At 38.7% G+C, this 22,292-nt stretch overlaps 6 protein-coding genes across 7 annotated transcripts; 5 read left to right on the forward strand and 1 right to left on the reverse strand.

Annotated features, from left to right (window-relative positions):
* The first annotated feature begins 1,414 nt into the window (after positions 1 to 1,414).
* On the forward strand, positions 1,415 to 3,719 carry LOC108222337 (probable amidase At4g34880). The gene is made up of 5 exons (XM_017396288.2): positions 1,415 to 2,058; positions 2,189 to 2,403; positions 2,535 to 2,774; positions 2,869 to 3,061; positions 3,152 to 3,719. The coding sequence occupies exons 1-5, from the start codon at positions 1,525 to 1,527 to the stop codon at positions 3,503 to 3,505; spliced, it is 1,536 nt and encodes a 511-aa protein (XP_017251777.1). The 5' UTR covers positions 1,415 to 1,524; the 3' UTR covers positions 3,506 to 3,719.
* A 793-nt stretch (positions 3,720 to 4,512) lies between these two features.
* Positions 4,513 to 7,514, forward strand: LOC108205139 (multiple organellar RNA editing factor 8, chloroplastic/mitochondrial). 2 transcript variants are annotated; one of them, XM_064085745.1, is made up of 5 exons: positions 4,573 to 5,019; positions 5,770 to 5,867; positions 5,939 to 6,004; positions 6,567 to 6,736; positions 6,773 to 7,467. In XM_064085745.1, the coding sequence occupies exons 1-5, from the start codon at positions 4,661 to 4,663 to the stop codon at positions 7,235 to 7,237; spliced, it is 1,158 nt and encodes a 385-aa protein (XP_063941815.1). In that variant the 5' UTR covers positions 4,573 to 4,660; the 3' UTR covers positions 7,238 to 7,467. The 2 variants fall into 2 exon arrangements, with proteins under 2 accessions (XP_017230438.1, XP_063941815.1); XM_017374949.2 differs by having other exon boundaries at positions 4,513 to 5,019; positions 6,567 to 7,514.
* A 137-nt stretch (positions 7,515 to 7,651) lies between these two features.
* On the reverse strand, positions 7,652 to 10,046 carry LOC108205138 (probable amidase At4g34880). Its single transcript, XM_017374948.2, has 5 exons — positions 9,436 to 10,046; positions 8,935 to 9,149; positions 8,589 to 8,828; positions 8,265 to 8,460; positions 7,652 to 8,175 (listed from the first exon to the last, which is right to left on the reverse strand). The coding sequence occupies exons 1-5, from the start codon at positions 9,967 to 9,969 to the stop codon at positions 7,822 to 7,824; spliced, it is 1,539 nt and encodes a 512-aa protein (XP_017230437.1). The 5' UTR covers positions 9,970 to 10,046; the 3' UTR covers positions 7,652 to 7,821.
* A 6,995-nt stretch (positions 10,047 to 17,041) lies between these two features.
* Positions 17,042 to 17,377, forward strand: LOC108223467 (dirigent protein 21). The gene has a single exon (XM_017397756.1). The coding sequence runs from the start codon at positions 17,042 to 17,044 to the stop codon at positions 17,375 to 17,377; it is 336 nt and encodes a 111-aa protein (XP_017253245.1).
* An 884-nt stretch (positions 17,378 to 18,261) lies between these two features.
* Positions 18,262 to 18,810, forward strand: LOC108199424 (dirigent protein 21). The gene has a single exon (XM_017367232.2). It carries the CDS (start codon positions 18,262 to 18,264, stop codon positions 18,808 to 18,810), a length of 549 nt encoding a protein of 182 aa, XP_017222721.2.
* Positions 18,811 to 19,778: 968 nt separating this feature from the next.
* LOC108210895 (pentatricopeptide repeat-containing protein At2g21090) lies at positions 19,779 to 22,104 on the forward strand. Its single transcript, XM_017382356.2, has one exon. The coding sequence runs from the start codon at positions 19,993 to 19,995 to the stop codon at positions 21,643 to 21,645; it is 1,653 nt and encodes a 550-aa protein (XP_017237845.1). The 5' UTR covers positions 19,779 to 19,992; the 3' UTR covers positions 21,646 to 22,104.
* Positions 22,105 to 22,292: the final 188 nt, after the last annotated feature.

Consider the following 22,292-nt stretch of genomic DNA (forward strand, 5'->3'; position numbering starts at 1 on the left):
AAGGTCGTACACAATACACAAGACTTTCACAAGAAAAATGAAAAATGCAGTCGTGAAAAGTAATCTCTTTATGAAAATAATTGTTAATGGACAAATTGGATCAAGTTTTTAATAACAGAGACTTCCAATCTTACCTTCAGAATTATTATTGATATTACCTTGTACTCAGAGATGGGCAAGCTGTGAAATGTTACAATCTTCTCATTTCTTTGGAAGTCCAATGGTGAAAGATCAAACTTTTTTTGTCTGTCAGTTACATCACACTTTCTATTTTATCGATAACATTGCGCTCTCAGTAGATTTTGACAAAATCACTAGCATTCAGTCGCATTCTGGGATTGTTATTTCCATCCGTCATAAAGTATAGCGGTCAGCGAAATTAAATTTAAACATTACCACAAGATGAAGGTTACTTGTGGCTCATATCACTGGGCACAGGACTGAAAATTTCATCCTTTGTCCAACCAGAATTTAGTCTGTCGCGGGCATCAAACCTATTGTTGGCCTCACTAACCGAGCCAGTGTCATCCCATTTTCTCCGAGACAAGATACAGTCAGGTAACTGCTGCTACTATAAACAGTAGATGATCTTTAATTAAGCCACATCAGTGTCATCTCTATCAAGTCAAAAGGAATTATGTTGATGCATTATGTGAGCAGAACTTGATCTATATTATTGAAGGGAGTTGAGGGCTGCCTGCTGGAATGTTAAGCTATCAAAAATTACATCATAATGAGGTCACGGTCATTTCAGTAGAACATTTGAGTTATGCTAACATGAAGCACAGGATGAAAATGTTCATAATACTGGAATTATGATTCAAACAAACACTTTGCATTAAAAATGTGAATCAAATTTAGTGCCACGTCTCAAGAAACTTCAGTACTAGGTCCACAATGTTGGCCGTGCCTTTCTTTCCACTGACTAGTGATGCCAAATAATGTCACCTCAACTTTATGTTCCTCGTGAAACACACTGTTAACAAGAAAATTCTCTTCACCAAAACAAGGCTCTTGCTTTGACAGTCTATGGTTATCGTACAAAGTGTCTACCATCGCCGTGACTAATTTATAATGATAATTGATTTATAGAAAATATCAGATGGATTCTGACAGATTTTAGTTCTTGGTTACAGAATATTTCAGGACTCAAAGCTTGAAGTAGCCTATGAAATTTTACCTTAAGACTGCATGTTTAGCTTGTCGAAATATGACATGACGATGAGGTCAATATATGACGAAAATGTTTAGATATAAGGATTTGTCATCTTATGATAGAGTTGGATCAGATTCATGAGGAATCCAAGGAAATGTGAATGTAATTAGCGCCACATTTCAATCAACATCAGTAGTAGGTCCACAGACCTGAGACCACTATGCTGGTATCCCTTTCTTTGCACCAGGAAACGCCCAGAACCACACAGGAAAAGTCAGTGAGTAATGTCACCTCAGCATCATCTTTCTTCTATAAAAACAAGGTGCAATGTTGTGAAGTAGCAAATCCAACAAAACTTAGATTTCGCCATGAAAAGCTATGGTCTGTTTCTCATTCTTCTCGGTATACATGTTGCAAGTCCAAGCATGAGCATGGAAGATAGTATCTTGAGCAGACTGCGAACTCAAGAAATTACCGTACAAGATATTCAGATAGCTTTTAGGCAGAACAAGCTCACCTCAAGGAAGCTTGTTGAGTTTTATATTGGAGAAATTCAAAGACTCAACCCACTCCTAAAGAGTGTGTTGGAGGTGAACCCTGATGTGCTCTCTCAAGCTGATAAGGCTGATCAGGAACGCAAGGCCAAGGCACCTGTGTCACTGTCCAAGATTCATGGGATCCCAATTTTGCTCAAGGACAATATTGCAACAAAGGATAAGCTTAACACTACTGCAGGTTCATATGCTCTTCTTGGGTCAGTTGTGCCACGCGATGCAGGTGTGGTAGAGAAGTTAAGAAAAGCTGGCGCAATCATTCTTGGAAAGGCAAGCTTAAGTGAGTGGTCTTATTATAGGTCAAATTCTATGCCTAGTGGTTGGTCTGCTAGAGGTGGCCAAGTTGTGGTATGTAATGAAAATCCTTTTATTTCTTCCATTAGTTGATAACTGCACTTTGATGACTCCCTGTCCCTATAGTGGGATGTTCTGAGTTTCTGAAGATTGGCATATTTGAACTTTTATTGATTTTATGCAGAACCCATATGTAGCATCTGCAAGCCCGTGTGGATCAAGCAGCGGATCAGCAGTATCAGTAGCTGCCAATCTAGCTTCAGTCTCACTAGGTACTGAGACTGATGGATCCATCTTGTGTCCATCCATTTCAAACTCCGTCGTTGGAATTAAACCTACATTAGGCTTGACAAGCCGGGCAGGGGTTGTTCCAGTCACACCTAGGCAGGACACTGTTGGGTGAGCAATGTTTTATTAGTTTTTCTCTTCTCTTCTGCTAAACACGATTTTTTGATTTTTAATAAACCACCCTGTCTTATGTCTAAATTAATTGAGTTACATTAAATTTGATATATTTGTGTACAAGACAGGCCTATTTGCAGGACAGTAGCAGATGCTGTTTGTGTACTTGATGCCATTGTTGGTTTTGATAAAAACGATGCAGCTACCAGAAATTCTTCCAAGTACATCCCAAGCGGAGGCTATGCACAATTTCTCAAGGCGGATGGGCTCAGAGGGAAGAGATTGTTGATAACACATTATCCCGGATTTGGATTTTCAAATGACTCAGCTGTTGCCCAACTGTTTGAACCACATTTAAGTAAACTAAGGTAAGCTGTATATGGTCCTAATATCTCAAATAATCTTTATGGCAAGCTAGACTGCTCGAGTACTTCAAAAGTATAACTCTCAATCTTGTTAAAGGCAGAAAGGTGCAATTTTGGTAGATCATCTTGAAATACCGAACATCTTTGAGTACTTCGGTTTGAGTGGTGAAGACACAGCAACGTTAGTCGAATTCAAAATAGCTATAAATACTTACTTGAAGAACCTTGAGGCTTCCCCTGTTCGTACACTATCAGATTTAATAAAATTTAATCGCCGGTTCTCTGATTTGGTAAGTCCCAAGAATATACGCCCTCAAGTATTACGTACAAAATGTGTGCAAGTCAGAGACTAATAAACTACATTGCTGATCAATTGTTAGGAAATGCTGAAGAAATACAAACAAGACGTCTTCCTCGCTTCAGAAGCAACAAATGGCACGGACGTTGCATATACGAAGGATATAGCAAACATGAAGAGGCTTAATAGAGGATATGTGAAGATGATGCGGAAAAATAAGGTTGATGCATTTGTGACTCCAAGCTCAAAATGTTCTCCTGTTCTTGCTATCGGAGGACATCCTGGAATTAGTGTGCCTGCTGGATATGACGCTAAGGGAGTGCCAGTTGGATTTTGTTTCGGTGGAGTGAAGGGAACAGAACCTAAATTGATTGAGATCGCGTATGCATTCGAGCAGGCAACTAAATTAAGAAAGCCTCCTTCATTTCAACCTTGAATTTTTGACGATGTACTCTGCAATCTATAAGTAGATGAGTTAAGTAAGACTAGTAGTGAGTCGGTCTCAAGCGGAGACTACTGTATCAGCTCACGAAATAAGACGAGTGTTCTAGCTTCTAGGGTCTATGATGTACTCTCATAAACATAAATTAACTTGATATTGAAAATACATAGACAAGAAGATAAAAATATATAAAACACAATTGTCATCATGTCCAAATATGCAAAATTTCGGAATCTTCAGTTTATCAAATATTTATTGGCCTTGTTTGATATAATTACTCCCTCCGTCTCATTTTAGTTGTCACTTTTGGTTTGTGTCGGTCAAATTGATCAAAATTTGACTGAGATTTATTAATATTTTATCAATTGAAAAAATAAAAAATATATATCATTGGAAATACCTTTTAATCTACTTTAAGATGTAATTTTCAATTTTTTAAAATAATGAAAGAATGATTTATAATCTCTGATCAAAGATTAATCAATTTGATCAACAAAAATAGAAATGTGATAACTAAAATGGGACGGAGGGAGTAATATGTTTGGTTAGTGTGTGCCCATGGGCACATGCTAAGCGCGGAAATTTTTGTATTTGGGAGATTTTGGGCCTGTTTGGGAAGAAGAAGCAGAAGCTGCTTCTGGCTTCTACTTTTTTTGACCCGTTTGTGTAAAGAAGTAGAAGCACTTTTAAGAAGCTGAGAATGCTAGCTTCTCTCTCACAGCTTCTGCTTCTTTTCCAAACACTTTATTAACTTATTTACTTCTCACTTCTACTTTACTTCTTTAATATAAGCAAGAAGTCACTTCTTTTAAATTAACCCAAACGGTCCCTTTGATTGGTGTGGTTGGTGTATTTGCCGGGGGTCCACCATTATCATGAGATAGGAGTCAATCAAAATGATCCAAGCACAAAATTTTCCGCGCTTAGCATGTGCCCCGTCCCCTTGGGCACACCATAAAAAAAACCTTTATATGTATGCTAAGAAAATAATCGATTCATTTAGCAAAAAAAGAAAATAATCAATTCACAATCAAAAAGCGCACTTGAAAATTGAAATAAATAATTCTTGTTACAACCTCAATTTATATCGCTTAAACCTCTCACACTTTCTAGGGTTTTATTTTATCACTCCCGTTTCACACTAAAACAATGGCGACTCGCTCCATTTCTAGGGTTTTATCGCGCTCCCTCTCCTCTCTCCGCGTCAAATCGCCGTCATGCCACCACTCCACTATTTCTCGTCCCCGCCCTCTCGCAGCCGTTGTCGACACTTTCCGTCAAATCTCTCCGGCGGCGACGATCGCTCGCGGTTTCGCCACTCGACAAACGACGTCGTCGCTGAACGATTCGAGCCCCAACTGGTCTAATCGACCTCCGAAAGAGACGATTTTGTTGGATGGGTGTGATTTTGAACACTGGCTTGTGGTGGTTGAGAAACCCGAGGGGGATCCGACCCGGGATGAGATTATTGATGGATATATCAAAACACTGGCTTCTATTGTTGGAAGGTATATAAACAATTTTTTTGTTTTTCCAGTGTTATTTTTCGTAAAGTTATAATCTTAATTGATTTCGATGTTATAAAATGTTTATTTGTTGTATATATGCCTGTTTGTAGAACAATGTAGAACAATGTGTATATATGAATAAGTTTGCACTTTAAACAAATCTTTTACGGCTATTTGTTAGAGTATTAGTTTGTGTTTTTATTATTTTCGATGCTATTTAATTTGTAGCTTGAAGTTTTATGAACATTATCACCTGCTACTAATTATTTGCCTATTTTTTGGACAATATAAATGATCAAGGTTACAACCTTGTATAAATCTTTTAGGGTTTCGTGAAAATGTAACTAGAATGGCTGAAGCTCCTGTTTTTAGTGATCAAGTTATGAATGCAGTTTGATGTTAAGAGAATTCTTAAGGGTCTATTGGAAGATGGTATTGTGTTGTTTTTATGTAGATTTCTAACTTCTTGTGGACTGTGGGTGTATTATTCTACTGTTAAATGATTAGGTTGAATTAAATAGTTAACGGTTTTCCCTGGTGATAGAATTATATTAATTTAGTTCTGTACGTGCGCTTGGTAGGTTATTTGAGAACTTCTATACTGTAACTTGATTTATAGGCATGCATGTACGTTTAATGCTGTAATTTGTATCAGGTTACTTTTATAAGCATCTTTGTACTGTGATTTGTCGATTTTAAAAGGATTTTAGTCCATTTGTATTATTTGATTATATTTTGTTGTTTTTGCAGTGAGGATGAAGCTAGAATGAAAATTTACTCTGTATCAACCAGGCATTATTATGCATTTGGAGCCCTTGTCTCTGAAGAACTTTCTTACAAGTTGAAAGGTACAGTGAATGGATTTTGTGACATATTTAATCGTATTTTCCCGTTCTCATGTTCATTTCTCTTTTCTCAGAATTGCCACATGTGCGGTGGGTGCTTCCCGACTCCTACTTGGATGTGAAAAATAAGGATTACGGAGGTAGAACATGCTGAAAAAATTTGATAGATACATGTAAAAAGTAGTTTCTGCTACCATCTGAACTTGTTTCAGATTAACCCCATCTCTCTTTGCTTTCCAGTTTGAAGAAATGAATGACTTCGAATTACTCACTTTAGGTTATATATTGTTGCTTTTCTTATCAGTGTAACATTTTTTTCCGCACTTGATTAGTATTATGCAAGTGTAATTTTAATTGTTTTGGTAGGCTAAATATTGACTACTATAGTTTCCCATTTCTCTGTTTGCTGAGTGCAGTTGCCTCATTATGTTAGCAACTATGGGTAGTAGGATGTTTATTTTTCCACCCTAAAGTAACTTTCCCCTGGCAGATATATCTTGTGACCATGTTGAATGCTAATACTTATGCTGCTTTCTCTGAAGCATGAACACATAAAGAGGCTCTTGCTTGGCAGTCACATGTAGATTACCATTCGCTGCTTGTAAATGTTTGAGTGTCTATTTGTTGATCTGTCCTTTAAAATGAGCGTCCAGTAATCTCTGCTAGTAATAATAGTCTTATGTTCTGTATTTTTGGTGATAGGCGAGCCATTTATTAATGGGCAGGCTGTACCATATGATCCTAAGTACCACGAGGAGTGGGTAAGAAACAATGCCCGAGCTAATGAGAGAAATAGGCGCAATGATAGACCTCGCAACAATGATAGATCAAGGAACTTTGAAAGAAGAGGTAATAATATGCAGCAGCAGAGAGGCGGCCCCCCTGGCGGCATGGGAGGCGGCCCCCCTGGCGGCATGGGAGGCGGCCCCCCTGGGACCATGGGAGGCGGCCCTCCTGGCAACATGGGAGGAGGCCCCCCCGGCAACATGGGAGGAGGCCCCCCCGGCAACATGGGAGGCGGCCCTCCGGGAAACATGGGAGGCGGCCCCCCTGGTAACATGGGAGGCGGCCCTCCTGGCAACGTGAGAGGCGGGCCCCCTGGCGGCATGGGAGGCGGCCCTTATGGCAACATGGGAGGCGGCCCACCTGGCAACTTGGGGCAGATGCAGAATAATATGGGACAGATGCAACACGGCAACATGGGACCAATGGGAGGTCCATCACAAAACATGGGAGGAGCGCAACACAGGCAAACTGAAAGTTTTGAGCAGAGGAACATGCCAAGCAATGGCGGCTATCCATCTGGTCCAGGTCCGGACAGAGGGTATCAGAACAGCTACCCTCCGAACACAGCTGGTGGAAACTATCAATAAGAATGCTTTATTGCTGAAGCCATGTTCAAGTTGAATGACCCTTTTTGTAAATGATCTTCCGGTGTAGGATTAAGTGTTCATTTTAGTATCTATGTACCCTGGATGCTTATCTGTGGAACTCAGTCACTTGTCGAGTTTATTGCATATGTAGACTTGCATTGTTGCTGTTTTATCTTTAAATGCTCAGGGGGGAAATGAGTACTTGCACGAACTGTATACTTTCACTTGGATATTTGTCTATCTTTAAATTCTCTGTAGAGACGATTATTTGTGTAAATTGTTATGGGTCACTCAAATGAAGTTGCCATAGAAATGTGGAAGCAATTTTAGTGTTTTGATTGATATATATTCTTAAACAGAGGGCAAAATCTGTGAAATGTCTTACTGAAGCAGATAGTATAGTAGCTAAGAGGGTTGATGAGGGAGACCTGTTAAAGTCAGGCATCTTTTTATTAGTTGTCACTTGTTTGGTGTGTCACATGTTATTTTAGTACAGTGGTCATAAGGAGTGGAATTCAGCTTTCTAGATTGAAAAGCATATCATGAAGATTCAAGTTTCATTTCTCTAAAAGAAAGAAGAGGAGTTATGGTTTAAATGCTGGTGGCCTTCTGAACTTAGTTGCTTGCTCAAATCCATATGCAATTTCGATCAGTTTGGGTTCGGATCCCTTCAATCCACCAAAACAGATTCCAAGAGGCACTCCGTTACTATCATATCCAGCGGGGACACTGATTCCTGGATATCCTCCGATAGCAAGAACAGGAGAACAATTCGGGCTAGGAGTCACAAATGCATCAAGCTTATTGTCCCGCATCATCTTTTCATATCCTTTGTTAAGTTTCTTCATATTCGTTATAGCTTTTCTATATGCAGCATCAGTACCATTTGTTGCTTCTGAAGCAAGAAACAATGACTGTCCAAATTCTTTTAACATTTCCTGGAAAAGCATTATCATCGTGCTTAATTAGTCTTTGAAAATTTGATAAACAACTGGAATATAGATACTCTCAGAGTCTCAGTACTTACCAAACCAGAGAATTTGTGATTGAATTTTATTAAATCCTCCAAGGTACGAACATGGGAGACCACGAGTTTCTTCAGGTACGTATTTATAGCTGATTTAAATTCGACTGACATTGCTGTGTCTTCACCGCTTGAGCCAAAGTAATCACTGACATTGGGTATTTCCAGCAGCTTATCGACCAAAACTGCACCTTTATCCCTTTAACAAGATTGTGAGTTATCATTAGATGTCTTTGCAGAGGGTTTACTCGATCATACTGAAGCAGTCTTTATGCTATGAATAAGGAAGGTTCAGTGCTAGGAGACTAGGACCATATACAGCTTTACCTTAGCTTGCGTAAATGTGGTTCAAAAGCATTGACTACTGCAGAGTCATTTGAAAAACCAAATCCAGGATAATGCGTTATCAGCAATCTCTTCCCTCTGAGCCCATCAGTCCTGAGAAATTGTGGATAGCCTCCACTTGGTATGAACTTGGAAGATCTTCTTGTTGCTGCATCATTGCGGTCAAAACCAACAATGGCATCAAGTACATAGACAGCATCTGATACTGTCCTGCAAATAGGACTGTCTTGAACACAGATAATTAGTTCCAGCTATATGCTGTAGTCTACATTCATTGAATTAAGCATAATGGAGGCTGGTCTGTGATTAAAATCTAAATATTGCTCACCCGACACTGTCCTGCCTTGGTGTGATTGGAACAACCCCTGCCCGGCTTGTTAAGCCTAATGTAGGTTTAATACCAACAACAGAGTTGTAACTGGAAGGACATAATATGGATCCATCAGTCTCTGTACCAAGTGACACTGCAGCCATATTTGCAGCTACTGATATTGCTGATCCACTGCTTGATCCACACGGGTCTGCAGATGCTACATACGGGTTCTGCATGGAATCAAGAAAGTTTCAAGAATGCAATGTCGAGACAACTAACACATATATATCAGAACGTTTCACTTTATGGAGTTAATAGAACTCTTTATCCATCAGTACAATTGTCTAAAGATCAAGTAACTAAAGTATGTCTACAGAAAGAAGAAGGCACAAAGTTTAGCTGCAAACTACGGTAACATACACTATAGACAGGCTCGTTCTACAGACAGGGAAGATTGATCTGAGCTTGTTCAACATAATCAAAAAAACTTGAATGGAATCAATAACATAAACATACCACAGCTTGGCCACCTCTAGCACACCAACCATTAGGAATGAAATCTGCTCTATAATGAGACCACTCGCTCAAACTAGCCTTTCCAAGAATAATTGCGCCTGCTTTTCTTAACTTCTCCACCACACCTGCATCGCGTGGCACAACTGACCCAAGAAGAGCATATGACCCTGCAGTAGTGTTAAGCTTATCCTTTGTTGCAATATTATCCTTGAGCAAAATAGGAATACCATGAATGTTGGACAATGACAGAGGTGCCTTGGACTTCCGTTCTTGATCTGCCTTATCAGCCTGATAAAGTGCATCAGGGTTTATCTCCAAAACACTCTTGAGGACCGGATTGAGTCTCTGAATCTCACTAATATAGAACTCAACAAGCTTCCTTGAGGTGAGCTTCTTTTGCTTAAAAGCAATCTGAATGTCTTGTACAGTAATTTCTTGAGCTTGGAACTTTCTCAATATGCCACCATTAACACTAATGCTTGGACTGATAAAAGTAATAGCAAAAAATACCAGCAGCACACCATAGCCTGTCATTGCAGAATCTTAATATGTGAAACACTTCACAGTGTTGTTCTATTAAAAACATAATGTTGAGGTGACATTGTTGACCATTATCAAGTGGTTCTTAATATAACTTAACTTTTAACATGTGGTTCATATTATACTCAAAAGTTAGTGCCAAGAAACTAGAAAGGCATTGCCAACATTGTGGATCCAATACTCAAAAGTGTACATTCTAGTAGATTGCAAAGCACATTTGAACTTCTGATTTGGTTTTCAGTGATAATAAACGTTTAGAGTTTCGATTATATACCATATATAGCTTTGAACATGAAAATATTGGATTGAATAGCATATTAGAAGGTGACTTGATGTCTGTAAGACTGTAACTCAGTCACAAGCTCCAAAAAAGCATAATTGAATAGATGTCAAGGTGACATCACTGACTTTGTTTCGGTGATTCCGGATATTAGCTAGTGCTAATAAAAGCATTGCCAACATAGTGGAGCTAATGTGGCGCAATAATTTATTCACGTCACGTCTCAATCTTTTCCTTATGCATTTGATGCAATTGTTTTCCGACATGAATAATTAAATCAGGTGGTTCTTGATGACGATAATGTCACCACCATGTTATTTTTAAATGTCTCAACAAACTAAACATGCCGTAGGTAACTCAAAGACATTCATCAACAAATTCCATGCAGCTCTATACTAACGCGTATATAACAGAGAAATTCCATTGAAATGAGTAATATCTGAGCATATGATATCTGAACCAAAATCTGCAATTAGTTGATGAACTGTCAAATAATTTCCATTGCTCCCATTCTTAGGTATATTGAAACTAGTATTTCTTATATTGTTAGGGTGCTGAGTTTCTGTGACTTCACTTGTATCAGTAACAATAAATCTTACAAATATAGTGAAAAAATAGCTCTTCAGGGCAACAAATCCGGTATATGTTTTCTTGTATGATAAATTCTCAGCACCAGAACTTCATTATTCTTTACGATACGTTTTACCTCGTTCAAAGGTCTTTCATAGTTTTAGTTATGTATTACTGCATTTTTTGAGACTGCAGAAAGACACAGAACACACTCACCTAACAAGCAGATATAAATTTAGTTAAAGGACATATATGAGGGAATAGTTGTGCACCAACTACCTGTTAACGAATATTTCACACACAAAAAAAGAAGAAAGAAAAGGACACACAGATATAGTGGATGAGAATTGTCTCATACTACTTCGTTCAACCAGAGAAATATTTTTCATTAATCCAGGCACTTTCTAAGAGTTACATTGATAAAACTCAGCATAACTAATTGATAGAATGTGTTATAGATCCAAGACACTCTTTAGGGCCGGAGTGAGTCTGCGGATCTCTGTAATACCAAACTCAATAGGTTGCCTTGAGGTGATCCTATTTTGCTTACAGACTATCTGACTATTTTGTGCCTAGAAAAGCATTGTCAATATTGTTGCTTGAAATGTGGCAGAATTTACCATCAAATTTTCTAGTTCTGCTGATGAATCTTAGAATCTTGAACACTTCATTATGTGCTTGATGGACCACCAGTGACAACGAATGTATATTAAAAATCGGTTAAGGATACTAATGATATATATGTGCATTCAGAGAAAGACATTCTGTTTTTCTTGGAATGATAAAGAAAATAAAACACATGCGTCGCTCAAGTTCCCATGCAAGATTCCTTGCCCTGTTCTAGGCGTCTCTTTGGGGCACTACAGCAAAATCTTGATCTAAATAGTTTCACAAGGTAATACAAGAACATAGGAACAAACACTCCCTTATTAGCTCCTGCTTGTTATATATTGCCACTGCTTCCACACAACATTGATAACGAAAACAGAGATGGCTAGGCTAGGTTTGTTTCTAGTTTTTTACGTGGTGGCTGCTGTGGGGGTGCCAGTGTTTTCGGGTACTTCTGAGCAGCCAAAAGTGGTGGAAAATTGGTTTGGAAAGCTGGGACAATACAAGCAAAAGGTCACAAAGCTTCATTTCTACTTTCATGATTTACGTGGTAAAACTTCCGTTCTTGTGGCTCAAGCCAATTCTAGTGCTACATCACCAACTTACTTTGTGTTACACCATGTGATGCTAAAGTGGATAATTCAGGAGCTGAGCTGGCAAATGCAAGTAGTGGAGCATAGCATTGACAGCTGTTAGTTTGTTACAAGTATAGATATAGAATCTGTGTATATAGGTTGAGTGAGTATATAAGTGGTCCTAGCTTGTAAAAGAAGATATGTTTTTTTTCATTCTCAATATACAGTTTTACTTCTATCTCTACACTATGTACATATTCTGAGATGGTATCAGAGCCTAATCTCGATCAATTAGGGCTTTTCGTTACTATTCTCACATGAACAAGCGATCTGCGAGATCTTACGCAGCTGTAGCTCAAGCTAATTTTCTCCAGACGAACATGACGAATACAGCATCTTCATCCACAATGATTGATGTGAATCATCCGTTCTATTTACAGAATGCTGATAATCCAGGTATGATGATTGTCTCTGAACTCCTTACGGAATACAATTATTCGCAATGGAGTCAAGCGATTACACTTGCGTTATCTGCTAAGCTCAAGTTAGGGTTTATAGATGGATCGATAGCTAAACCTGCACCTAATACTGAGGTGTATGCCTTATGGAAACGATGCAATGATATGGTTGTGTCGTGGCTTCTAAACTCGATTTCACCTGAAATTCGAGGAAGTGTTGTGTATTTGAAGGTCGCTCAGTTAATCTGGGAAGATCTGGCTGTAAGGTTTGCACAGAGCAATTTGCCACGAGTTTTTCAATTGAAAAAGGAGTTGATGTCTCTAACTCAAGGCTCTCTGTCAATTACTTCGTATTTCACGAAGTTTCGCTCTCTTATTGATGAACTTGATGATGTGTCTCCGATTCCTCGATGTCTTTGTGTGAATTCTACATGTCAGTGTGATGTTGATGGCAGATTGACTCAGTATGAACAAATTCACAAATTAAGTCAGTTTCTAATGGGACTAGGGGATCATTTTACTGCTGTGCGTGGTCAATTGCTAATGATGAAGCCTTTGCCGAGTTTGAGTCATGCTTATTCCTTGCTGTTACAAGAGGAGGTACAGAGAGATTGTCGTAACTCAGTTGTTATTGGTGAAAATGTTGCTATGAATGTCAGAACTGGTAACACAAAGAACAGGAACAATTCATCTGTCACTCGAAAGTCAAATGCTACTAATGAGGCCTTAGTTTGTGATTATTGTCATATGAGTGGTCACTCTAAGGAGAAATGTTTTTGTCTTCATGGCTATCCGGAGTGGCATCGCTTATTTGGTCAGCCTAAGCCTAAACCAAGGCCTAATGCAGGCAATTCATCTACTGTGAGTTCCAGAACCAGTAATTCAGGTGCTTCTGGTAAACAGGCTGCTCAAGTTTCCTCACAAATTGCACCTGCTGCTGATGGTTCTGGTACTGCTTCAGGCTTCACTGAAACTCAATGTCAACAGATTGCATCTATGATTCAGGCCAGCCTCAAGTCTATTCCTGCCTGGCAGAGTCATCATGTGTCTACCACACCTTTGGCTGGCACTACTTCTACTTTAATGCAAGGTAATGCATTCTGTTCTATTTCTTCTGTGCATACTTTACAAGCATTGGATAATGCTTCATCTGTTGAGTGGATTCTAGACTCAGGTGCGACTGACCACATTACATGTCAGTTGCACAAGTTGATTAATCCTATACCAATGCAAGCAAGCTTGTATTTACCTGATGGTACAAACACAGCTATCACTCATTGTGGTTCTGTACAGTTGACCAATGACATCTTGCTCCAACAAGTTTTGTGTGTACCAAACTTCCGGTGCAACCTTATCTCTATTTCTAAGTTGACAGCAAATTCTAACTGTCATGTCAGTTTCTCTATGAACAAATGCCTTATGCAGGTCCTTCCACAGAAGAAGATGATAGAGATTGGTGATTTGACTGGGGGTTTATACAAGCTGTCCTCCAAGTTCTCACAGAATAGTACTTCTACAGTCACTCCATATATTACTATGTCAGTACAATCCAGTATGGACCAATGCAAGTTATGGCACTCAAGATTAGGCCATCCCTCTACTCCAGTTTTACAGCATTTAGATATTGTTCCTAAATGTGATGCTACTCTGTTCAAAGACTGTAGTATTTGTCATCAAGCTAAACAAAAGCGATTTGTATTTCCTACTAGTACTTCTACAAGTAACTCTTTGTTTAGTTTAATCCACTGTGATCTTTGGGGGCCGTATCGAACATGTACTCATGGTAAATGCACTATGTTCTTGACTATAGTAGAAGATTTGTCAAAAAGCACATGGGTCTTTCTTGTTGTTGATAAAACCCAAGTGTCTTTACTGATCAAACAGTTTGTTGCTTATGTTCAAACTCGATTCCATGTCACAGTTCAGACAATTCGATCTGACAATGGAACGGAATTTATCAACAAGGATTTGCATATGTACCTGCTGAACTTAGGCATTCTTCAACAAATGTCATGTCCATACACACCCCAACAGAATGGGGTGGCTGAACGTAAACATCAGCACCTTTTGAATGTAGCACAAGCTCTCAAACTTCAAGCTCATTTACCTGATTCATTTTGGGGCGATTGCATATTAACTGCAACCCATTTAATCAATCGAACTCCGTCCAAGCTGTTAAACTATAAGTCTCCTTATGAGGTGTTGTTTCAGAAGCCTCCTAGTTATGATGATCTCAAGGTGTTCGGCTGCCTGTGTTATATGACTCAGGTTGCGGGTCCTAAGGACAAGTTAGCCCCTAAAGCTGTGGCATGTGTATTTCTTGGATATAAGTTTGGTACGAAAGGATATCGTCTTATGGACTTGCAAACCAGGAAAACATTTGTGTCCCGGGATGTTCATTTTGTTGAAGACACATTCCCGTTCTCTAAGATTAATTCTCCACCTCCTGTGGTTATTACACCGACTGATACTGGAGGATATTCTACTGATCCTGTGGAGCCTACGGTTGTGATTTCCAGGGCTTCAGGTACAGAAGAGGTTCCTACTACTTCTCAGAGCAATACTGAGATAATTCCTACTGCTCGACCAAGTCGACAACGTTCTCTACCTGTTCGGTATGGTGAGTACACGGGGCTCCCGTCATTTCTTGCTTCTAAGAATGCTAATTCTGCCACTTATCCTCTGCAGAATTACTTGTCATATCATGTGTTTCGTCCTTGATATGCTGCATTTTTGAATGCTACAGACAAAGTATCTACTCCATATACATATGCTCAGGCAGTTCAGAACCCTGTGTGGTGCCAAGCGATGCGAGAGGAAATTCTAGCTCTTGAATCTAACAATACTTGGGAAATCGTGCCTATGCCTGCGGACACTAATATAGTTGATTGCAAGTGGCTTTATAAAACTAAGTATAAACCCAGTGGTGAAGTAGAGCGGTACAAGGCTCGGCTTGTAGCCAAAGGGTTCACTCAAACGGAAGGTCTTGACTATTTCGAAACGTTTGCTCCCGTGGTGAAAATGACAACCGTTCGCATCTTGTTGGCGTTTGCTGCTGCTTATAACTGGCCTCTACATCAAATGGATGTCACCAATGCGTTTTTGCATGGTGACCTCCAAGAAGATGTGTACATGCGCCTTCCTCCAGGGTTATCGCAGTTCACTGGTAAGAGCTTTCCAGCCACTGCTGATATTCCGTGGGTTTGTAAACTCATCAAGTCCATATATGGACTTAAACAGTCCCCTCGTACATGGTACTTAAAGCTTGCCAATGCTCTTGCTGGTTTTGGTTTAAACCAATGTGCAGTTGATCATAGCCTGTTTACAGTGCATAAAGATGGTCAATTTGTAGCAGTGCTGATATATGTGGATGACCTTATGATCACTGGGTCATCACCTGATCTTATTGCTCAAGTTCAGGCCTTTCTTAAAACCAAGTTTAATATCAAAGATCTGGGGCACATGCATTATTTTCTTGGGTTGGAGATTGCAAGGTCTGATTCTGGAATTTACTTACATCAGCGAAAATACTGTTTGGATATTCTTAAGGATACTGGGCTTGAGGCTGCTAAACCTTCTGTGATTCCGATTGAACAGAACCATAATTTGCAGAAATCTGAGTCTGCTCCTTTAGCCTCTGCTGATATTAAAGTGTTTCGACGTTTAGTTGGTCGTCTTATATACTTAACTATTACTCGACCAGACTTGAGTTATGCTGTGCATACTTTAGCACAGTTTATTGCTAGACCTCTACAAGATCATTTGGATGCTGCTTTTCGTGTGGTGCGGTATCTGAAACAATCTCCGGGTCAGGGCATTCTTTTCCCTGCCACAAATGAGTTGGTTCCGCGCGCTTACTGTGATGCAGATTGGGGAGGTTGTGTGGATACTAGGTGTTCATTGACTGGTTATTGTATTATGCTTGGCAGTGCTTTGGTTTCATGGAAATGCAAGAAACAAATCACTGTATCCAAGTCATCTAGTGAGGCTGAGTATCGTGCTTTGGGTGATACCACTTGTGAACTGGTTTGGATCAAGTCTGTTCTTAGCTCTCTTGGGCGAGAGATTACTGAACCAATTTCTCTCCATTGTGATAACAAATCAGCTTTATACATTGCTTCTAATCCAGTGTTTCACGAACGGACGAAGCACATTGAAATAGACTGCCATTTTGTGCGTCAAAAGCTTCAGCAAGGCTTTATTGAAACGTTTCATATTAGTTCTGCTGAGCAACCTGCTGATTTCCTTACTAAGGCTTTGTCGTCTCGGCAACTAACCTATCTGTTGTCCAAGTTGGGAGTTTCCAACTTATTTACTCCTCCCAACTTGAGGGGGGATGTTACACCATGTGATGCTAAAGTGGATAATTCAGGAGCTGAGCTGGCAAATGCAAGTAGTGGAGCATAGCATTGACAGCTGTTAGTTTGTTACAAGTATAGATATAGAATCTGTGTATATAGGTTGAGTGAGTATATAAGTGGTCCTAGCTTGTAAAAGAAGATATGTTTTTTTTCATTCTCAATATACAGTTTTACTTCTATCTCTACACTATGTACATATTCTGAGACTTTGGCATGACCAACATTATGGATGATCCATTAACAGCTGGCCCCGAGTTCACGTCGAAGCCTGTAGGTCGAGCCCAAGGCATGTATTCTACTTCCTCTATGGAGGAATTAAGTTTAGTCTGTGCCATGAATTTCATTTTCACTGATGACAAGTACAATGGCAGTACTATAACCATTTTTGGTAACAATCCGATTCTCCAACAGCGTAGAGAGCTCCCGGTTATTGGAGGAACTGGTGTCTTTCGAATGGCAAGCGGAGTTGCCATGTTGAATACCATCTACTTTGATGTTGCTGGTGGAAATGCAACGGTTGAGTACAATGTTATGCTCCAGCATTATTAAGTTGCCTTTTCGAGTTATTGGAAACTCTGTTATTATAATTGTACTAGCTAGCCTGTTGCATTTTCTTTCTATCAGATACTTTGCAATGTTAGGTTGGATTAGAAATTCTATTAAATCTCCCTTTGCTTTCTTTGCAATCTTTTGCTGCTGTTTTGAACGAACTTACCGTCATTGTTACACATACTTCACAAGCACTATACAAACAATGTTAGGTTGGATTTGAAATTCTAATGGTCTGTCTGGGAACCAGGATTTTATTTGAAATTCTGAATTTGAACAAATAATTTGTTTGGGATATGGTTTTAGATTTCATTTGAAATCCAAGACATTCAAGTATTAGTATAAACCTCATAATTCGAGGTGAGAACTCAAATCTTGTCATTTGAAATGAAATGCATGTTTCTAAACGTCATCTTAAGTGTTGTGAATATGATATGAATGCTCTGTAACGCTTCAACCATTATATCACCTCACCAATAACTCTTTTACATGATAGGCTTATATAAATGTTTAGCGTTATATATCTGGAAACTACACATTCGATGGCATCTCGTTTGTTATTTGCCAATTTGATGCAAGTTGTTCCATTTTTAAACAGCGAACTTGCTTGAATTGTGGCACTCGAATTTATCTGGCATCCCCTTTGTTACTCGCCAATTCGGTACAAGTTGTTCCGTTTTTAAATGGTGAATCCTTCAATCATGAACATTTTCATCATCTCATTGCTATGATGACCAAGACCTTATACTCATGTAATAATTAACTCTAGTACAAATTTAAAGCTAACCATTCACCTATCACCTCCCTATAAATACTGCCATTTGTTATACATACTCATTCCATAGTAAAAAACAGAGATGAATAGGCCAAGTTTATACCTAATCATGATGTACGTGGTGGTGGTGTCCGCGGCAGTCCTAGCGTTTTCCTGCAATGCTGCTGATCAACAGCCCGAAGACGTAAAGAAATGGTTGGAACAGAGGGAAAACCACAAGAAGATAACAAAACTTCATTTCTACTTTCACGAACTACGTGAAAGAACTTCTACTCTTGTGGCTCAAGCCAACTCTAGTGCAACATCACCAACTTTCTTCGGCGTGACCTATGTGATGGATGATCCGCTGACAGCAGGCCCTGAGTTCACGTCGGAGCCTGTAGGGCGAGCTCAGGGCCTGTATGCCTCGGCCTCCAAGGAGGAAGCGGGTTTGGTCTGTGTATTTAATTTTGTGTTTACTAATGACAAGTACAATGGAAGCAGTTTGAGCATTTTCGGCTACAATCCAACTCTTCGACAGAGTAGAGAGCTTGTGGTGGTGGGAGGGACTGGTGTTTTCCGGATGGCCCGCGGAGTTGCGGTGTTAAGCTTCGTTTACTTTGATGTGGCTGGTGGAAATGCTACGGTTGAGTACAATGTTATAGTTGAGCATTATTAAGTTTCATTTAATTATAAGTGGGGTGGGGGATCTATATGCATTAAATTAAATAACGAGATGTTGATTTTCCTATGTTTCTCATGTATGCAATCTTGGAGTTGAATATGGGGCTTCGGCTGAACTTATTTGTTCTTTTAAAGAAGTGAAGTAGAAGTCAAATGCCCCATAAATTATATTCATATTAAACATATTTTCATCATTTGGGGAAATTCTCTACAGATTATTGTCTTGAATTATGTGATTCAAGAGATCAAGAAATAAGGTTCAAAATATAACTCCGCTAGTATCATGGTCGTATTTAAATAAATTAATTTATCTCTTCTTTTTGTTAATTTAGTAACTCGGTTCAAAAAATAGAATGATCAGTAATTAATAATTTTATTTTCTAAATGAAAATATTTACTTCCTTCTTTTTTTCATACTTCTTCTTTTATTTCATTTTAATAAATTTAATATTACAATATTGATAAAAATCCAAAATGGATTTGTTTTATTCAATTAGCATTTTAATATAATATTTCTATTTATCAAAAAATTAATATTATATATTTATCAACTTTACCAGATTAAATGAATTTAATCCATCATAATAAGAAATATATATATATATATAGTGTATATATATATAATATTAATAACCAATATCCTAAAAAAATATTTATGACCATTATCAAATTTTTAAACTTTAGTTCATCTTCCATATATTACTCCCTCCATCCCAAATTTCCTCCATCCCAAATTTGATGACCCCGTTGACTTTGAGCACAGAGTTTTCATTGACCGCATAGCTACATGATTTATTTTTAAAATTTTATTTTTGCAAATAAATATTTAAATATGAAATTTTTATTTAAAAAAAATAAAAAAATAAATTTCGAAAATAGACAGTCAATGCACCTACCCAAAGTCAACGGAATCATCTAATTTGGGACGGTGGTAGTAAAATTTAATCAAAAATGACACCAAAACCCAAAATTTCCTTCCGTTTTAGAAAATCCAAAGTTACAAAAAAGCTGAGAAATTTCTTCAAAAAGTTTGAAATCTAGACTAATCAGCAGCAGCAATTACACGCCGCTACTATACATACATAGTACAGGCCGGCGATGTTCGCCGGATCTAATTCACAAAACTGATAAGCAACTAAATGAATCTTAAAAAACCCATCTGACATGGTGTCATGCAATGCCCAAATTCTCTAAGCGCCCATGTATTGTTCAATCTATCATCAATCTATGCTCTCAAGGTCTCTTCAAACAAGCCATTCATTCCCTTGATATTATTGCTCGTAAAGGTACTCGTTTAGACTCGAATATACTTGCTTTTCTTCTGCGTGAGTGTGCTGATTCCAGGTCTTTAAAAGAGGGCAGATGGGTCCATCTTCATTTGAAGCTCACTGGGTTCAAACACCCCAGTACGTTTTTATTGAATCATTTGATTAATATGTACTGTAAATGTGGTGATCATGTTGTTGCACGCCAACTGTTTGATAAAATGTCGGATAGGAATTTGTATTCGTGGAATAATATGGTTTCTGGGTATGTTAAGTTGGGGATGGTGGGTGCTGCTAGGAGGTTGTTTGATAGAATGCCGGTGAGGGATGTTGTGTCGTGGAATAGCATGGTTGTTGGGTATGCCAAGAGTGGGGAGTTTGGTGAGTGTGTGAGGTTTTTTAAGGAGTTGAGGAGGTCGTCGATTGGGTTAAATGAGTTCAGCTTTTCTGGGGTTTTGACTGTTTGTGTGAAAGGTAAGGATTTTGGGTTTACTAAGCAGGTTCATTGTCGGGTTTTGGTTGATGGGTTTTTGTCAAATGTGGTAATAGTGAGTTCTATCGTTGATGCATATGCTGCTTGCGGGAAGTTAGATGACTCGAGAAGATTGTTTGATGAGATGAAAATTAGGGATGTTCTTGCTTGGACCACCTTGGTATCTGGATATGCCAAGTGGGGAAAGATGAAATTAGCTAGGGAATTGTTTGATGCCATGCCTGAGAAAAATTCTGTCTCTTGGACTGCTTTAGTCTCAGGATATGCTAGAAAGAATATGGGAGATGAGGCCCTTGAATTATTTACAACAATGATAAGGTCTCGTTTCAAACCAGATCAATTTACTTTTAGTAGTTGCCTGTGTGCTTGTGCTAGTATACCATCACTTAAGCATGGTAAAGAAATTCATGCATTTTTGATGAGGAGTAATTTCAGACCTAATACAATTGTTGTGAGCTCTCTCATCGACATGTATTCAAAGTGTGGAAAGATACGAACAGGAGAAAGGGTTTTTGATGTTTCGGGTGATAAAAATGATATTATACTGTGGAACACAATTATATCTGCCTTGGCACAACATGGTCTTGGTGAAGAAGCAATACAAATGTTTAGATACATGGTACGCAGAGGCTTGCAACCCGATAGAATAACTCTTGTTGTCATTTTAAATGCTTGCAGCCACTCGGGGCTTGTACAGGAGGGCCTTTGCATTTTTGAATCCATTACAAGTTACTATGGTGTCTCTCTGGATCAAGAACATTATGCATGCTTAATTGATCTTCTGGGTCGAGCGGGTAAGTTTGATGAGGTGCTAAAGCAGCTCAAAAGGATCCCCTTTGAACCTGATAGTCGTGTTTGGAATGCCTTACTAGGTGTTTCTAGGATTCATGGTAACATCGAAATGGGAAGAATGGCAGCTGAACACCTTGTTAAATTGGACCCTTTGTCCTATGCGGGTTATGTTGCGCTGTCAAGTATATACGCTGCACTTGGGAAATGGGAATCTGCGGAGAACATAAGACAGATCATGAATGATAGAAATTTGAAGAAAGACCAAGCACTTAGCTGGTGAAGAGCTAGATATAGGCTCCATGCTTCATTAGCATTTCCGTATAGGTATAACTTTTTCAAGGTTAAATATTTAATTTTGGAACTGCCAATCAGATGGAAGATGTGCTGCTTGATACTTGTAGGTATGTCTTGCAAGTTTTAACTCTTTGCGAAGAGGAATCAGTAGACACGAGAGTTACTTGATCGGATGGCTTAGCTTGTACCATTTTTGTTAGTTTGTCTAGTAGGCGGGCTGCTGACTCTAGATTGTTAAATTTTGACTCCATAGAACTACATTTTTACAGGACATAGGTGCTACACAATCTTTTCTGTTATTAAGTAAGAGAGAGTTGTGTGAGCTTTAGATAAGCTCTGGGGGGGTGTTTTATTGTTGCTTGTATTTTCTTAACATCCAGAGAGAGGTTTCTTTTTCGAAATTCTTATCAAATAAAACAAAATTTATATTCTCATTTCCAGATGATGAGAAGTCTGTTGAGCAGATTTGAGTAATGAGTTGGCTGAAATATTATCAATCCTTTGAGAGAAGATACGAGTCAATGTAAGAAATGATTTACATAATATTTCTAGATTGAGCTAAATCTAGAAATAAACAGCAGCAACCTTGAAAGAATGAGTGCATGCAGTAACAAGTCATGATTCTTTCAATGG

Source organism: Daucus carota, chromosome 1 (genome assembly GCF_001625215.2).
Source record: "Daucus carota subsp. sativus chromosome 1, DH1 v3.0, whole genome shotgun sequence".
NCBI lineage: Eukaryota > Viridiplantae > Streptophyta > Magnoliopsida > Apiales > Apiaceae > Daucus > Daucus carota.

Bases quoted from the DNA above. Each gene is read 5' to 3' on its own strand.
- LOC108210895 (XM_017382356.2), top strand. From the start codon at position 19,993: ATGCCCAAATTCTCTAAGCGCCCATGTATTGTTCAATCTATCATCAAT.
- LOC108199424 (XM_017367232.2), top strand. From the start codon at position 18,262: ATGATGTACGTGGTGGTGGTGTCCGCGGCAGTCCTAGCGTTTTCCTGC.
- LOC108223467 (XM_017397756.1), top strand. From the start codon at position 17,042: ATGACCAACATTATGGATGATCCATTAACAGCTGGCCCCGAGTTCACG.
- LOC108222337 (XM_017396288.2), top strand. From the start codon at position 1,525: ATGAAAAGCTATGGTCTGTTTCTCATTCTTCTCGGTATACATGTTGCA. The intron at 2,059-2,188 runs GTATGTAATGAA...GATTTTATGCAG, and splicing joins CTAGAGGTGGCCAAGTTGTG to AACCCATATGTAGCATCTGC. The intron at 2,404-2,534 runs GTGAGCAATGTT...TGTACAAGACAG, and splicing joins CCTAGGCAGGACACTGTTGG to GCCTATTTGCAGGACAGTAG.
- LOC108205139 (XM_017374949.2), top strand. From the start codon at position 4,661: ATGGCGACTCGCTCCATTTCTAGGGTTTTATCGCGCTCCCTCTCCTCT. The intron at 5,868-5,938 runs GTACAGTGAATG...CTCTTTTCTCAG, and splicing joins ACTTTCTTACAAGTTGAAAG to AATTGCCACATGTGCGGTGG. The intron at 6,005-6,566 runs GTAGAACATGCT...TTTTGGTGATAG, and splicing joins GAAAAATAAGGATTACGGAG to GCGAGCCATTTATTAATGGG.
- LOC108205138 (XM_017374948.2), bottom strand. From the start codon at position 9,969: ATGACAGGCTATGGTGTGCTGCTGGTATTTTTTGCTATTACTTTTATC. The intron at 8,829-8,934 runs GTGAGCAATATT...TGTTCAAGACAG, and splicing joins CCAAGGCAGGACAGTGTCGG to TCCTATTTGCAGGACAGTAT. The intron at 8,461-8,588 runs GTAAAGCTGTAT...ATCTTGTTAAAG, and splicing joins CCACATTTACGCAAGCTAAG to GGATAAAGGTGCAGTTTTGG.